The 14,458-nt window shown below is 36.4% G+C and overlaps 1 protein-coding gene across 2 annotated transcripts in view; it reads right to left on the bottom strand.

Moving 5' to 3' along the window:
- Positions 1-14,458, bottom strand: part of FBXL13 (F-box and leucine rich repeat protein 13) — a 280,181-nt gene that overhangs the window by 66,775 nt on the left and 198,948 nt on the right. For both annotated transcript variants that reach the window (XM_008055123.1, XM_008055121.2), the window contains 2 exons: positions 13,617-13,736; positions 12,743-12,869 (listed from right to left, as the gene is read on the bottom strand). In XM_008055123.1, coding sequence (XP_008053314.1) covers positions 12,743-12,869; positions 13,617-13,736 — 247 coding nt within the window. The remainder of the gene's footprint in view (positions 1-12,742; positions 12,870-13,616; positions 13,737-14,458) is intronic.

Here is a 14,458-nt window from a genome sequence, read left to right on the forward strand (position 1 = left end):
GCTACCATGCCCGGCTGATTTTTTGATTTATTGTAGAGATGAAGTCTCGCTGCCCAGGCGGGTCTCGAACCCGCAGGCTCAGGCAATCCACCCATCTCAGCCTCCCAAAGGCACGGGATTACAGGCTGAGCCACCAAGCCCGGCTCTTTTCTTTTTCTTTCTTTCTTTCTTTCTTTCTTTCTTTCTTTCTTTCTTTCTTTCTTTCTTTCTTTCCTTTCCTTTTCTTTTCTTTCTTTCTTTTTTTTTTCATGCTTAGGTAAGGAAAAATCATTGACTAATTTGGTCAAGGAGATCTAAGAGCCAAAGCCAAGATTCAAGGCAAAAATGAGATTCTTGATTTCTGAAGAACTAAATACTCCACCTTCTGGCTATGCTTACATTTACATGTGTAAGTATTAGGCCCTGGAAGCAGCAAATGCTTATAGAAGAGGCAAAATCTTACTGAAGAGAGTCTAACATTACAATGAAATTATTCCAAATAAACAACAACACTGCAATCTAGGAAGTGCATTTGAAAATACTCCCAAATTAGTCTCATCCAAGGATGCCTCTTGATGTGCAGAAGCTTCTAAAAAATATTTCAATATTTGTATTGTTTTTTTAAAAACACTCCTTAGGCCAGGCATGGTGGCTCACACCTATAATCCCACAGTTTTGGAAGGCTGAGGTGAGAGGATTACCTGAGCCCAGGGATTTGAGAGCACCCTGGGCAACTTGACGAGACCTCAGCTCTACAATAAATAAAAAAAATAATTAGCTGGGCATGGTGGTCCATGTCTGTAGTTCCAGCTACTTGGAAGACTGAGATGGAAGGATGACCTGAGCCCAGCAGGTTGAGGCTGTGGTGGCCATGAGTGTGCCACTGCACTTCAGCCTGGGCAACGGAGTTCTCACTGTTGAGATTCCAACTCAAAAAAAAAAAAGACTCTTTATAAAAGGCAAATAGAAAGCTTAAGTGATTAATTGATAAGAAAAATTAAATCTGCTAACCTTTGGACTTAGTTACTATCCTGCCCCAAAGGCAAAAAGAAAGCTATCTTAGATAAAGTATTTATAAAAGATAGGCCTTCAGGTAAAGTAGGCTTCTTCCTTTTTCAAATCTATCTATATTGAGTTTATTGTAAAATAAATGTACATCTATAAAGGAAGTTTCCATCTGTAAGGTTGTTCTAAGAGAAAGGATTGAGTCACTAGAAACTCTTACCTTTGTTTTGAATTAACTAATGTGCCATCTTGTCTAACTGGGACTTTAAATATATTTTTTGCCATAGTTTGAGCAAAAGATGATACAATATTTATATCTAAATTTTCAATTCTGTGCTTTGGAGATATAAATTTTCTACCTCATTTCACCAAAGAATCATCTCTTTAGAAATGCAAGTTTAGGATTGTCTTGCCTAGGATAATGAAACTTGTAATTGGAAGCTTTATAGTCTGAATGGAGAAAAGAAAAACCACTTAAAAGCTGGCAAATGGGAATCCTTTAGAAAAGATATAAGATCTGCTTCCATCTGTGTGCCTGTATGTCTATATGTCTACATATGTTATGTGGGTATGGTAATATTTGGAATATAAGAGGAGGACTCCAAAAAACGCAGAATTTATTTATAAAAAAACTGTGTATTTATTCTTACATGTTTAAACTTCAGTCACCTTCAAAGTATTATCCATTTGATACAACACACCTATCGAGATGCTTTTTCCACTGCTCAAAACAATTTTTAAACTTGTTAATTTTGATGCCTTCTAGTGCTTCTGTCATTTTTTGTTTCACCTCTTCCACATAGGCAAAACATTTTCCTTTGAGGATTTTTTTCACCCAGGGAAACAAAAAAAGTCATTTGGGGTGAGATCAGGTGAATAGGGAAAATGGGGTATGGGAGTCATGTTTTTAGTCAAAAACTACTGTACACTTAGGACGATGTGAACAGGTGTGCTTGTAAATCACCCATCATGAAATGGGCAAACATGTTGATAAAGAATCTCCAAAAATATTTAACTGAAGCTGAACACAGCCTTTCACAACAATACTAGTTGGTGCACTGATGCTGATGGGTTCCTAGAACACTTACCTGTACTGCAAGGGGTCCACCCTCCAAAAAATAACAACAGGGTTTTTTGGGTCCCCCCTTGTATAGCTAGTTTTAAATTGCTGGTAAAGTAAGAATGGCTTCAATTTTTTCAGTTAAATACAATTCAATACTTGGTTGACTTGACTGTGAGCTTATGTTTTTGGTTTTGAGTCTCTTGTTTCAGGGGTCTGGAGACTTGTTCCCAGTGCCTACACCAGCAACTACGAGTCAGATCAAACCCATTATGGTCCCTTCTTCCCTGCCCTGGCTTTGCCTCCTGGCTATTCTGGGAGATACTGAATCTTCCAGACATCACCTTCACATCTCTGTCATCTCTCCTAAGCTCAACACCTGATATGTAAATTCAGGATTCAGACAGGCCCTGCCCTTCATAGCCATCTTGGGTGTTATGTGGCTACTGGTGACCCAGGATGTCTAGGGAAGACATTAGAGAGAGTACCTGTGTCATAATTTCAAAATTATTTTCAGTAAATTAAAGTCTTAAAATCATGTTATATCAAATTAAGTAAGAAATAATCATGAAATGAGTCATTTGCAAGTAAGTTAAAGAACTAAAACATTACTTGCTAAACATGAGTTCATGTGTATATATTTTTGGCATCTTTTATATGGTACAGAAAAGTTGAATATATTTAGATCTGCCAATAAACAAAAATTTAAGGAAACATCTTTCTGAAATGTGAGTAAATGGGTTTCATCTACAAATACATGTACAAAACAGTTCAAAATTATTTCCTAGGGTTTTCACTAGAAATTATGGTTACTGAGAGTTAAAGTTATAGTTAATTTATAATCAAAACTAATAGCTATAAGATAATTCTGTGTACAAAATACATAAATAAAAGCAGGATATGCTTTTGGTGAGGAGTGTTATAAAGGTATAAAATGTTTGTTAAAAAATATTTTATCTTGTTTGAAATTACTTAAAGTTTGTTTCAAGTTAAGAAATAAAAATTTTAGACATAGATAAAACTAAAATATAGAAAATTGAAAAGAAAAAGAGAATAAAAATGTTTAAAAGACTTATAGAAATCTGGTATAGTTATCTTTTGACACAGGATGAATTTCTTTCTCAGATTTTTTCTTAACTTTTAATTTTTTTTTTAAGATGTGGGGTACAATTCAGGATTAGGTATACAAATGTTCATTATGCAGGTACCCTTGTTGATGAGGTGTCCTCCCTTACCCAAATAGATTCTCACTAATGCCAATCCCGCCTCCCCACTCCCCCTGCCCCGCCGCCCCCGGTTTCCCGCTACTGCCAATCCTTTTCTTATAGTATTACAATAGTTGTTCAAGATCTGCTTATGAGTGAGAACATGTGATACTCAATTCTTTGTTTCTGTGAAAGATCACTCAGTATCATAGACTAAATCCATCCAGGTTGCTGTAAAGTTCTTGATTTTGTTCTTCTGTATGGCTGTGTAATATTCCATTGTGTATATGTACCACTTTTTAAAATCCAGTTCTCTTTTGATGGGCAGCATGACTGGTTCCATGTTCTTGCTATTGTGAACAATGCTGCAATAAACATACGTGTACAGGTATCTTTTTTATAGAGTGATTTGAGTTCTTCTGGGTATATTCCCAGTAGGGGGATTGTGGGGTTGTATGGACGGTCGATTTTTAGATCTTTTAGGAATTGCCACACTGTTTTCCACAGAGACTGTACAGTGTAGAAGTGTTCCCTTTTTACCACATCCTCTCCAGCATCTGTTGTTTTTTGAGTTATTGATGATGGCCATCTTGACTGGAGTTAGGTGATACTTCAGTATAGTTTTAATTTGCATTTCTTTGATGACTAGTGAGGCTGAGCATTTTTTCCTGTATCTATTAGCTGCTCATATATCTTCTTTTGAGAAGTGTCTATTCATATCTTTTGCCCACTTTGTAATGGGGCTGTTTTTTTCTTTTCACCATGTCTGAGTTCCTTGTAGATCCTAGATGTTAGGCTTTTGTCAAACATACTGTTGGCAATATTTTTTCGCAGTCTGTGGATCGTCTCCCTGCTCTCTTGATGGTTTCTTTAGCTTTGCAGAAGCTTGTCAGTTTGATGAGGTCCCATAGGTCTATCTTATCTCTTATGGCATGGGCACTTGGGGTTTTGATCAGGAATTGGCCAGTTCCAATTTCCATAAGGGTGTCTCCTGCGTTTTCTAAGGTTCTTATAGTTTAAGGTTTTACATTTAGGTCTTTGATCCATTTAGAGTTGATTTTTGTGTATGGTGATAGGTAGGGGTCTTGTTTTAATCTTCTGCATGTGGTCAGCCAGTTTTCCCAGCATCATTTACTGAATAAGTTCTCCTCTCCCCGGTGGTTTATGGTAGAGGCTTTGTCGAGGATGAGTTGGTTGAGAAATTGAGGTTTTACTTTTGGAATCTCTATCCTGTTCCATTGGTCTAGATGCCTGTTCTTGAACCAGTACCAGGCTATTTTGATTATTACAGCTTTATAATAAAGTTTAAAGTCTGGGAGTGTAATACTTCTTGCATTATTTTTGTTTGCTTGTTTTTGCTGAGGATTGTTTTGGCGATTTGTGGTAGTTTATGTTTCCATATAAATTCCTGTATTGTTGTTTCCAGGTCTGAGAAGAATGCTGCTGGTAATTTAATGGTTGTAGTGTTAAATCTGTAGATTACCTTGGGTAGGATGAACATCTTAACAATATTGACCTTCCAATCCTTGAGCATGGAATATTTTTCCAATTGTTTGTGTCATCTTTAATTACATTGAGCAGTGTTTTGTAGTTTTGATTGTAAAGGTCTTTCACATCTCTGGTTAGGAAGATGCCAAGATATTTGATTTTTTTTTCTGGCTATTTTAGATGGGATTGTACTTTTTATTTGGGTTTCTGTTTATTGTTTGTATACAGAAATGCGACTGTCTTTTACACATTGATTTTATACCCTGAGATTTTGCCAAAATCCTTTATCAGTACTAGGAGGTTTTTGACATATTAACTTGGGCTTTCAGTTTCTCAGATTTTATTAAAATTAGTTTTAGTATTGATTATACACCATTACAAAAGTAAAATTTTATTTTCTCTTTCGGAAAACATTTTGTAGTATAAATAATAAATAGTAAAGCATTTTTGTTCACATTTTGAGAAAGCTGAAATAAAAAAGAAGAAGAAGAAAGGGAGAAGAGTAGAAAAGGAGAGACAGATTCCATCTCATGCTGTCTTTTTCAGGTCTTCTGGTTATTTGGAAAACTGAATCTAATCTCTATCAGAGAATAAATGTTTTTGCTTTTTAAAATCATTGAATCATCATTGCAGCTAAATGAATGACAATTATTTTACAGTGATTTGTGATCCTATTTGGTCAAGTGTTTTAAACTTTTGCCATATTTGTCAGGCTTCCCAAAATCAAATATCAATTTCAAAATTCAGTATTTTTTTTTTAGAGAGGACCCCTGCAGCATCCAAAAGAGATATAGACAGAATTGTTATATTAAAATACATGGGGAAAATGTCCAATAAAAAATAATGTTTAACTTTCTTCTAGTTTTACTTTTTAAAAAGGGGGATTCCTAAAATTCTAATATATCAGGGTATATTCTATCACTCATAATTATGGCTATGGTGTTAAATTATTGTAGACCACAAAATAACCAAAATTCCTTGTTCATTGTGTCTTTAATTACGATCATTTAAAGTTATTTACACAGTTAATTGATAAATTTTGATAGTTTCTGAAAACTTCACAAGCAAGCAAAATCCTAGAGTATTATATATTCTTTTTTCCCATTTGTTTATTTATTTAAAGGCATGGGGTACAATTCAGGGTTAGGTATACAAACACTGCTTATGCAGGTAACCTTGTTGATGAGGTATGCCCCTCCCTCCCCTAGCAGTTTCCCTCAACTGCCAATCCCACCACCCCTCACCTGGCAGTTTCCCACTACTGCCAATGCCTTTCTTATAGTATTATGATAATTGTTCAAGGACTGCATTTGAGTGAGAACGTATAGTACTCTGTTCTTTGTTTCTGTGATAGAAAGATCACTTAGTATGATTGACACTAAATCCATCCAAGTTGCTGCGAAGTCCATATGTTTGTCCTTCTTTATGGCTGCTTAATATTCCATTGTGTTTATGTACCACATTTTTTTTTATCTAGTCCGGCTTTGATAGGCAGCATGATTGGTTCTATGTTTTTGATATTAATAGAGCTGCAACAAACATACGTGTGCAGGTGTCTTTTTTGTAGAATTATTTTAGTTCCTCCAGGTATACTCCCAATAGGGGAATTGCTGGGTCATATGGAAGGTCAATTTCTAGTTCTTTCAGAAATCACCACACTGTCTTCCAAAGAGGTTGCACTTGTTTGCATTCCTACCAGCAGTGTAGAAGCATTCCTTTTTCTCCACATCCTCGCCAGCATCTGTTGTTGTTTCTGTTGTTGTTGTTAGGTGGTATCTCAATGTGGTTTTGATTTGCATTTCTCTGATGGTGAGTGAGGCTGAGCACTTTTTCATGTGTCTGTTGGCTGCCTGTATATCTTCTTTTGAAAAGTGTCTATTTATGTCTCTTGCCAACTTTTTAATGGGGCTGTTTGTTTTTTTCCTTTCGGCACGTTTGAGTTCCTTGTAGATCCTAGATGTTAGGCCTTTGTCAGATATACAGTTGGCAAATATTTTTCCCCTGTCTGTGGGCTGTCTCCCTGTTCCCTTGACAATTTCTTTTGCTTTGCAGAAGCTCATCAGTTTGATGAGGTCCTACTTATCTATCTCTCTTATGGCATGGACAGTTAGGGTTCTGATGAGGCATTAGTTGCCTGTTCCAATTTCCATAAAGGTGTCTGCTGCGTTTTCTAAGGTTCTTATAGTTTGAAGTTTTACATTTAGGTCTTTGATCTATTTAGAGTTAATTTTTGTGTATGGTCATAGGTAGGGATCCTGTTTCAATCTTCTGCATGTGATCAGTCAATTTTCCCGGCACCATTTACTGACTAGGTTCTCCTCTCCCCTGTGGTTGTTGTTGGAACCTTTGTCAAAGATGAGTTGGTTGAGAAATTGAGACTTTGCTTCTGGAATCTCTTTCCTGTTCCATTGGTCTATGTGCCTGTTCTTGTACCAATACCAGGCTGTTTTGATTACTGTAGTCTTATAGTAAAGTTTGAAGTCTGGAAGTCTGATACCTCCTAACAATCTTTTGCTAAGGATTGTTTTGACTATTCATGGTCATTTATGTTTCCATATGAATTTCTCTATTGTCGTCTTCAGATCTGAGATAAATGATGTTGGTAATTTAATGAGTATTGCGTTGAATTGGTAGATTGCCTTTGGTAGGATGGACATTTTAACAATGTTGATTCTTTCTATCCATGAGCATAGAATATTTTTCCATTTGTTTGTGTCTTCTTGGATTTCTTTGAGCAGTGTTTTGTAGTTCTCATTGTAAAGGATTTTCACTATTCTGGTTAGGAAGATGCCAAAGTATTTCATTTTTGTGTGTGTGGCTATTGTGAATGGGTTTGTGCTTTTAATTTTAATCTCTGCCTGCTTGTTGTTGGCATATAGGAATGCAACTGTTTTTTGCACATTTATTTTGTGCCCTGAGACTTTGCCAAAGTCCTTTATCAGTGCAACCAGATTCTTGACAGATTCTCTTGGATTTTCAAGGTTTAGGATCATATCATCAGCAAAGAGGGATAACTTGACTTCCTCTTTTCCTATTTGGATACCCCTGATTTCCTTCTCTTGCCTAATTGCCATAGATAGGACTTCCAACACAATGTTGAACAAGAGGGGTAAGAGTGGGCAGCCTAGTCTTATCCAGTTTTCAGAGGAAATGTTTCCAGTTTCTGTCCATTTAACAACATGTTAACTGTGGGTTTATCTTGGATGGCACTTACTATTTTGAGTTATGTTCCTTCTATAATTAGGTGTTTGAGGTATAGTGATAGGTAGGGGTCCTGTTTCCTGGGTTTTTAGGTTTCCTATGTTTCCTGAGTTTTTATAAAGAAGGAATGCTGAATTTTATCAAAAGTTTTTTCTGTATCTAATGATATAATCATGTGGTTCTTGTTTTTACAAATTGTTGTACTAAATTACATTTATGGTCTTGCGAATGTTGAACCAGCCCTGCATCCTGAGGATGAAGCCTACTTGATCATGGTGGATGATTTTTGAGATGTGTTTTTGAATCCGATTTGCTAGAATCTTGTTGAGGAGTTTTGCATCCATGTTCATAAGGAATATTGGCCTGTAGTTCTCTTTTTTTTGTTGGATATTTACTTGACTTGGATATCAGTGTGATGTTAGCTTCATAAAATGATTTGGGGAGAATTCCATCTTTCTCAATTGCCTGGATTACTTTCAATAGGGTAGGTATCAGCTCCTCCTTGTACATTTTGTAGAATTCTGCTGGAAAGCCATCCGGTCCAGGGCTTTTTTTTTGTAGGTAGTTGTTGTGTGACAGAGTCAATTTCCTAGGTTATTATTGGTCTATTTAGTGTCTTAATGTCTTCTTTTTTAACCTGGGAGGTTGTGTGAGGTCAGAAAGTCCTCCATTTCATTTAGGTTATCAAGTTTGTTTCCATATAGGTGTACATAGTAATATCTGATAATATTTTGTATTTCTTCAAGGTCAATTGTGATTTGGTCTTTTGTATTTCTGATTGTGTTTATTTCAGCTTTGTCTCTCTTTTTCTTGGTCATGCTGGCTGGGGGTTCATCAATCTTGTTATTTCTTTCAAAGAACCAGCTTTTTGTTTTGTTGATGTTTTCTGTGATATTTTTGTCTTCTATATCCAGTATTTGGGCTCTATATCCAGTGGTTTGGATTCTTCTGCTAAAGTTGGGGTTTTGATGGTCATCTCTTTCCAACTCCTTTAGGTGATTTGTTAGGCTCTCAACTTGTGATCTTTCCATTTTCTTGATATGTGCTCATAGAGATATAAATTTCCCTATTCAAATTGCTTTCATGGCATCCCAGAGATTTTGGTAAAATGTTTCTTCATTTTCATTTTTTCCAGGAATCTTTTAATTTCTGCTTTGATTTCAGTGTTGACCCAGTAGTTGTGATGCTGTTTAGTGTCCATATCTTTGTGGGCTTTGGGGAAATTTTGTTGGTGTTGATATTTATTTTTATTCCACTTTTGTCTGAGAAGGTGCATGGTCATATTTCAACCTTATGGAATTTGTTCATGCTTGATTTATGACCAAGGATGTGATTGTATTGGAGTACATTCCATGTGGTGATGAGTAGAACATATATTCTGTGGTTGTTGGGTGGAATAATCTGTAGGTATCTATTAAGTTCATTTGGTCAAGTGTCAAGTTTAGGTTCTGGATCTCCTTGTTGATTTTTTGCCTCGATGATCTATCTATGTCTGTTAGTGGGGTATTCAAGTCCCCTGCTATAATAGTGTTAGAGTCAATATTTTTTTTAGTTTACTTAGTAGTTACTTTATAAATCCTGGTGCTCCTGTGTTGGGTGCAGACATGTTTAGGATGGATATTTCTTGCTGATGGATTGAACCTTTTATCATTATCTAGTGTCCTTCTGTATCCTTTTACATTTTTGATAGCTTAAAGGTTGTTTGGTCAGATATTAAGATTGTGACTCCTGCCTTCTTTTGTTATCCATTTGTCTGGAAACTCATTTTCCATCCTTTAACTTTGATTCTGTATGCATCCCTTGTGGTGAGATGAGCTTCCCTCATGCAGCAAATAATTGGGTCATGGTTTCTTATCCAGTTTGTCATTCTGTGTCCTTTCAGTGGTGCATTTAGTCCATTCACATTCAGGCTGATTATTGAAATGTGATTGTTTATCCCTGTCATGAGGTTCTTATAAAGTTTTTTGTTTGTTTGTTTGCTTGTCTTCTCTTGGCTTTGGGGTTGATGTATGTGTGTGTTTTCAAGTTTCTTGTTGTGTTGTATTCTTTGTTGATTCTGTGTTCTGCTGGTCTCTAGGGAAGTGTGGTCATTCTGTTTTTTTTTTTTTTCCTTTCTTTCTTCTGTTCTTAATACCTTTTTAAGTGTAGAGCTGGTCTGGAAGCTTCATAATCTCTTAGGAATTGGATGTCTGGGAAGGATTTTAATTCTCCATCACTGATGAAGCTGAGAGTCACCACTAATCTCTTTGAAGTTCTTCCTTATCCTTTTCTGGTCACACCCTTTGTCCTGAGGCTGGATCAGGATAGGGAGTAGGGTGCCTGTGACTCAGCACTTGTCAGGTCCCTCTGAAGTTTGTGCTTTCAGGATATTCCCTCTGGGTCATGATCAACCCCTGAGTAGTTGATCTGCCAGTCACAGAGATCAGGTCTGTTGCTCCATGGTGAGCAAGACGGAGCAATTTCTTGCCCCACCTTCAAGATGGTGGCAGGGTGCCTCTCTTGTCCTCTTTGGTGGGACTCTGCCTCTGGGCTCCCTCCGTAGCTCCTGCTGCCAGTGCCTGGTCAGGCACTTAAGTGGTGAGGCAAAGCCTGGAGCCAGCAGTCTCCGTGCTGCAGTGGTTGAGGTAAAGCCTGGGGCCATAGTCTCTCCCTGCCATTTCTTCACAGGAAAACTTTTGTTCATTTAAAAAAAATGGCGCTTGACTTCTGTGACTGGGAAGAGACAGGGACCAAGAAGCTGCAGCACCAGCTGTTGCACTAGAGCCCAGGCCACTTGCTCACAAGCCCCCACTTAGTCAGTCTCTCCCAGCACTTTCTTCCCAGGAAAGGTTTGGTTGATTTTTTTTTAAGTAGTGCCTAGATGCTGCATCCCAGGAATCACTAGGGTCCAAGCCCAGCAGCTGTGACACCAGCCGCTGCACCAGGAAAACCCTGGCCGTTAGCCCCCTAGCCCTCACTCACTACTCACATGCCCACTCACTCACCAGCACATACTCAAAATTTTCCATACACTCACCATAGACTCGCATAGTCTGATGGGCCCGGCCGCCATCTTCCCCACCTCCCCAAGTATTATGTTTTCAAGGAGTTTCATGCAAAAGATGGAAAGAACCCTGACAAGTACTCTTAAATACAGGTTTCTGATAACTTTAGGATCATATCATTTGGACTGGATATGAATATGAATTCCCAGAACTCTAAGGAAAAGACCAACTGATTTATAAAACTGTTACCACAAACATGACATAAATTAATTGAATACCAAGAAAATACTTTGCCAGATTTTCATGCTAAATCAACCAGTATTGAAATCATTTAGATATGCAATTCAAATGCATTATATGATTCAAATCAAATTAACTTTGATAACCCATCCAATAAGCAGTGAAATGTACCTAAATTGGAAAAACAAAATTGGTATTTCAGAGGACATAAGTCCAATGTTAAATGTGAACTCATAGAGAGCCTAGATGGACATCTGACCCATCCTGAGTCCCTAAAGGTTCCATTATCAAAATCTCTGCATTCCAAGACTCATCATGGAACAGATAAAATCATCTAAAATAAACTGTATTAGTGTGGTGATTGCTCTAAATTGCTAAAATCATTGTGACCAATGTTTGTTTTGTAAAATCCATTTCCTGGGAAGACAATCAAAACTTCAGGTAGATATCTGTTATCTGATCAGCCATCTAAACATTTATAGAGAAATTGTATTCAGTAGTCATTTTCAGTACATGTTTTCTGGCTGTACAGAAGCTTTCCCATGCAAGAGGTTTTGCTTTTCTCCCATAAATAGAAAATTTCGGTACAAGGAGGTCCTCTCTACTCTAACCCTTACCAAAAGGGGAAAAAATAGCCTAAGTGCTTGTTCCCACCTTATAAAATCCACTGTTCTGCTATTTCCCAGTGGGACTTTAGACCAAATAAATACGTTTACAATGGTGACAGAGAGTGGCATCAATGCCTAAAGTTTTTGCCAATCTCTCTAAATTGAGAGGCTGACCAAAAGAAGGAATTATTAAATCAAACTAAAATCTAACTTGAGAAAACCTCCCTACTCCCATACTTGAGTCCTCGTGGACAAACCATAACCTAACTTAGTAGGCAGGCAAACTGAGTACCTAACTTAGGAGTGTCTGTAACAATAGCTAAGTCTTGGTCAATCCTAGTATGTATGCTTCAACCATTCACAGGTAGCCAGCTGTTCAAACTGTGTTCAAATATGGCATATACTAAGATGTAAGCAATCCAGTTGTTTCTGATTCTGTTTTCTGTAGGTCATTTTCCTTTTTATGGCCATAAATTTGCTCTGACCACACTTGGAATGTCTCTGAATCAGCTGTGATTCTAGGGACTGCCTGATTCATGAATTTTTATTTGCTTCATTAAACTCTATTAAATTTAATTTATCTAAGGTTTTCATTTTAACAAAGTAAAGACTTAGATCTCAAGGCACTCAGGCAGTCTTATAAAATGTGCAATCTACAAGAAAAATGTAGTTATATATCTAAAATATATTATCTCTACATTGACCAAACTTCTGTAATAAAACAAATTTCAGATTACCATTAAATACTCTGATCTGTCACAACTTTCCTTTAAAAACTATATTGTTTTACATTTTAAACAGAAAAACAAGACTATTGATTTACAAATAAACTTATCTATCACTATTCTATATACAATATCCTTAATCTTATCATTTATAATAAAATTATTATTGTTCTTTCTATTGTTTACAAATGGAAAATAATTATATTACCAAAAAATAGTCATCAAACTATTTTGAATATTTTTTTACCTCATCAGAGATGACTGTTCCAGAGAGATCTATTGATTCCAAGGAAAAGATGTTTACAATATATTCAATTCCTAGGTCAGTCAGATGTTCACAATTTCTTAAAGTCAAGTAGTTTAAATTAGGGCAACTGAAAGAAATAGCATGAATTAATTTTAGCTTTCAGTCATATTGTCAGTAGCAATTTCTTCATATAAAAGTGGTCTTGGGAAAGCAAATTATATTGAAGCAAGGATTTTGCTTTTTGCAACAGTAAGCCTAAAAGTAGAAAACAGTTTGGCATTACAAAGGTGGATGAAAGGGAATTGGATTATTATATAAGAGTTTCTTTCTGTGATTCAGTTTCATATTTCATTATCTAATACAGAAAAAATATCCAATACATACAAAAACTACCATGTAAGTACCACAATGAGGGACCACTAAAAGTACAAGTTCTTCACTTATCCTTTCCAAGTTTGCTACAGAAATTGTACAAGACCTCTGACAAGGGGGAAATCAAGGATAAACTGACCAGCCAGAAAACCCCTTGGGAAGTACTGAAGTAAAGGTTTACATAGAGATAATGTCCTTTTAAAAAAACAAACACAGAGACGTCACTCATGTCTACATGTTAACTACTCCATGAATGACTCCATCTCAAACTTTCTTGTAGGTGAAACTAAAAAAGAGACACCTAAGATGTAATTTTAAAAAATAGTTCCATCTATTACTTCAATGTCTTTTATTTGTTTCATTGAATATTGGACCAGCTCCTGGGCATCTTCAATGTTCTCCAATTGTCGTGAAGTCTTTGCCTTTAGGTCTGTCTCTCATCTCCCCCATGATCAAATACCCCATTACTAATGATATGATGTAAAATATTGTTTTATCATACCGCTCAGATAGTTTCATAATAGAGAGATCACTCAGGTGCACACAGTTACTTAAATTTAGTTCTCTTATCCTTATGCTTGCAGGACCATCAAGAAATTGCCTTAGTCCCACATCACCAATTCTGTAGGAAAAAGTAAGAAAAGGTTCACTGTTAAAGTAATAGTTACTATACCCTATATATTTCCAGTATAGAAAGGTAGTATCTATATATTGGTATTTTGTCAGCATTTTAAAACCAAATTTGATCATGTAGATTTTAATGTAATAGAAAACATATAAAGGAGAGTAATGGGAGAAGTATTAATAAAAATGTCAATTTCAGTTAATTTTTAAATTTAATTAGGTGGCATAATTTTTAATAAGACAGACGGCTCTTAAGGTCTCTTTCTCTTGGATTAAAATGCGATCAGGTTAAGCAGTCCCTGATACTATCTCCTGCAAGAGAAAGAGAAAACAGGAGAGGGAGAACCAAGACTAACAGTCAAAATTACTGCCCCAATTTTGGAGAAATTTTTACTAAATACAAGATCAATTTAACTGGACTGGAAACTCAACATAAGACCTATGCCTCCTTTTCTTCTGAATCCGAGAAAACCTGACACTGGAAGAAGAACTTGACATGGCCTTTGCATACTGTCCTACTCAGAAATTCCTTCTGTCAGTGCCATGCCCCTTCTATGTCAATCATGCTTGATAAATGGTTGGATGTCTGTTTGGCCTGCAAGTTTTCTATCTTCCGTTGGGACTTTTATTTCTAATTCATTTGTGGACTACCAGATTCATCTAAGCAGCATTTCAGGAAGTAAAGCAGGACCTGAGGCCAATGCAATACTAAGAGGTAGT

Source organism: Carlito syrichta, unplaced genomic scaffold, assembly GCF_000164805.1.
Source record: "Carlito syrichta isolate Samal-C Ts95f unplaced genomic scaffold, Tarsius_syrichta-2.0.1 Scaffold301691, whole genome shotgun sequence".
Lineage (NCBI taxonomy): Eukaryota > Metazoa > Chordata > Mammalia > Primates > Tarsiidae > Carlito > Carlito syrichta.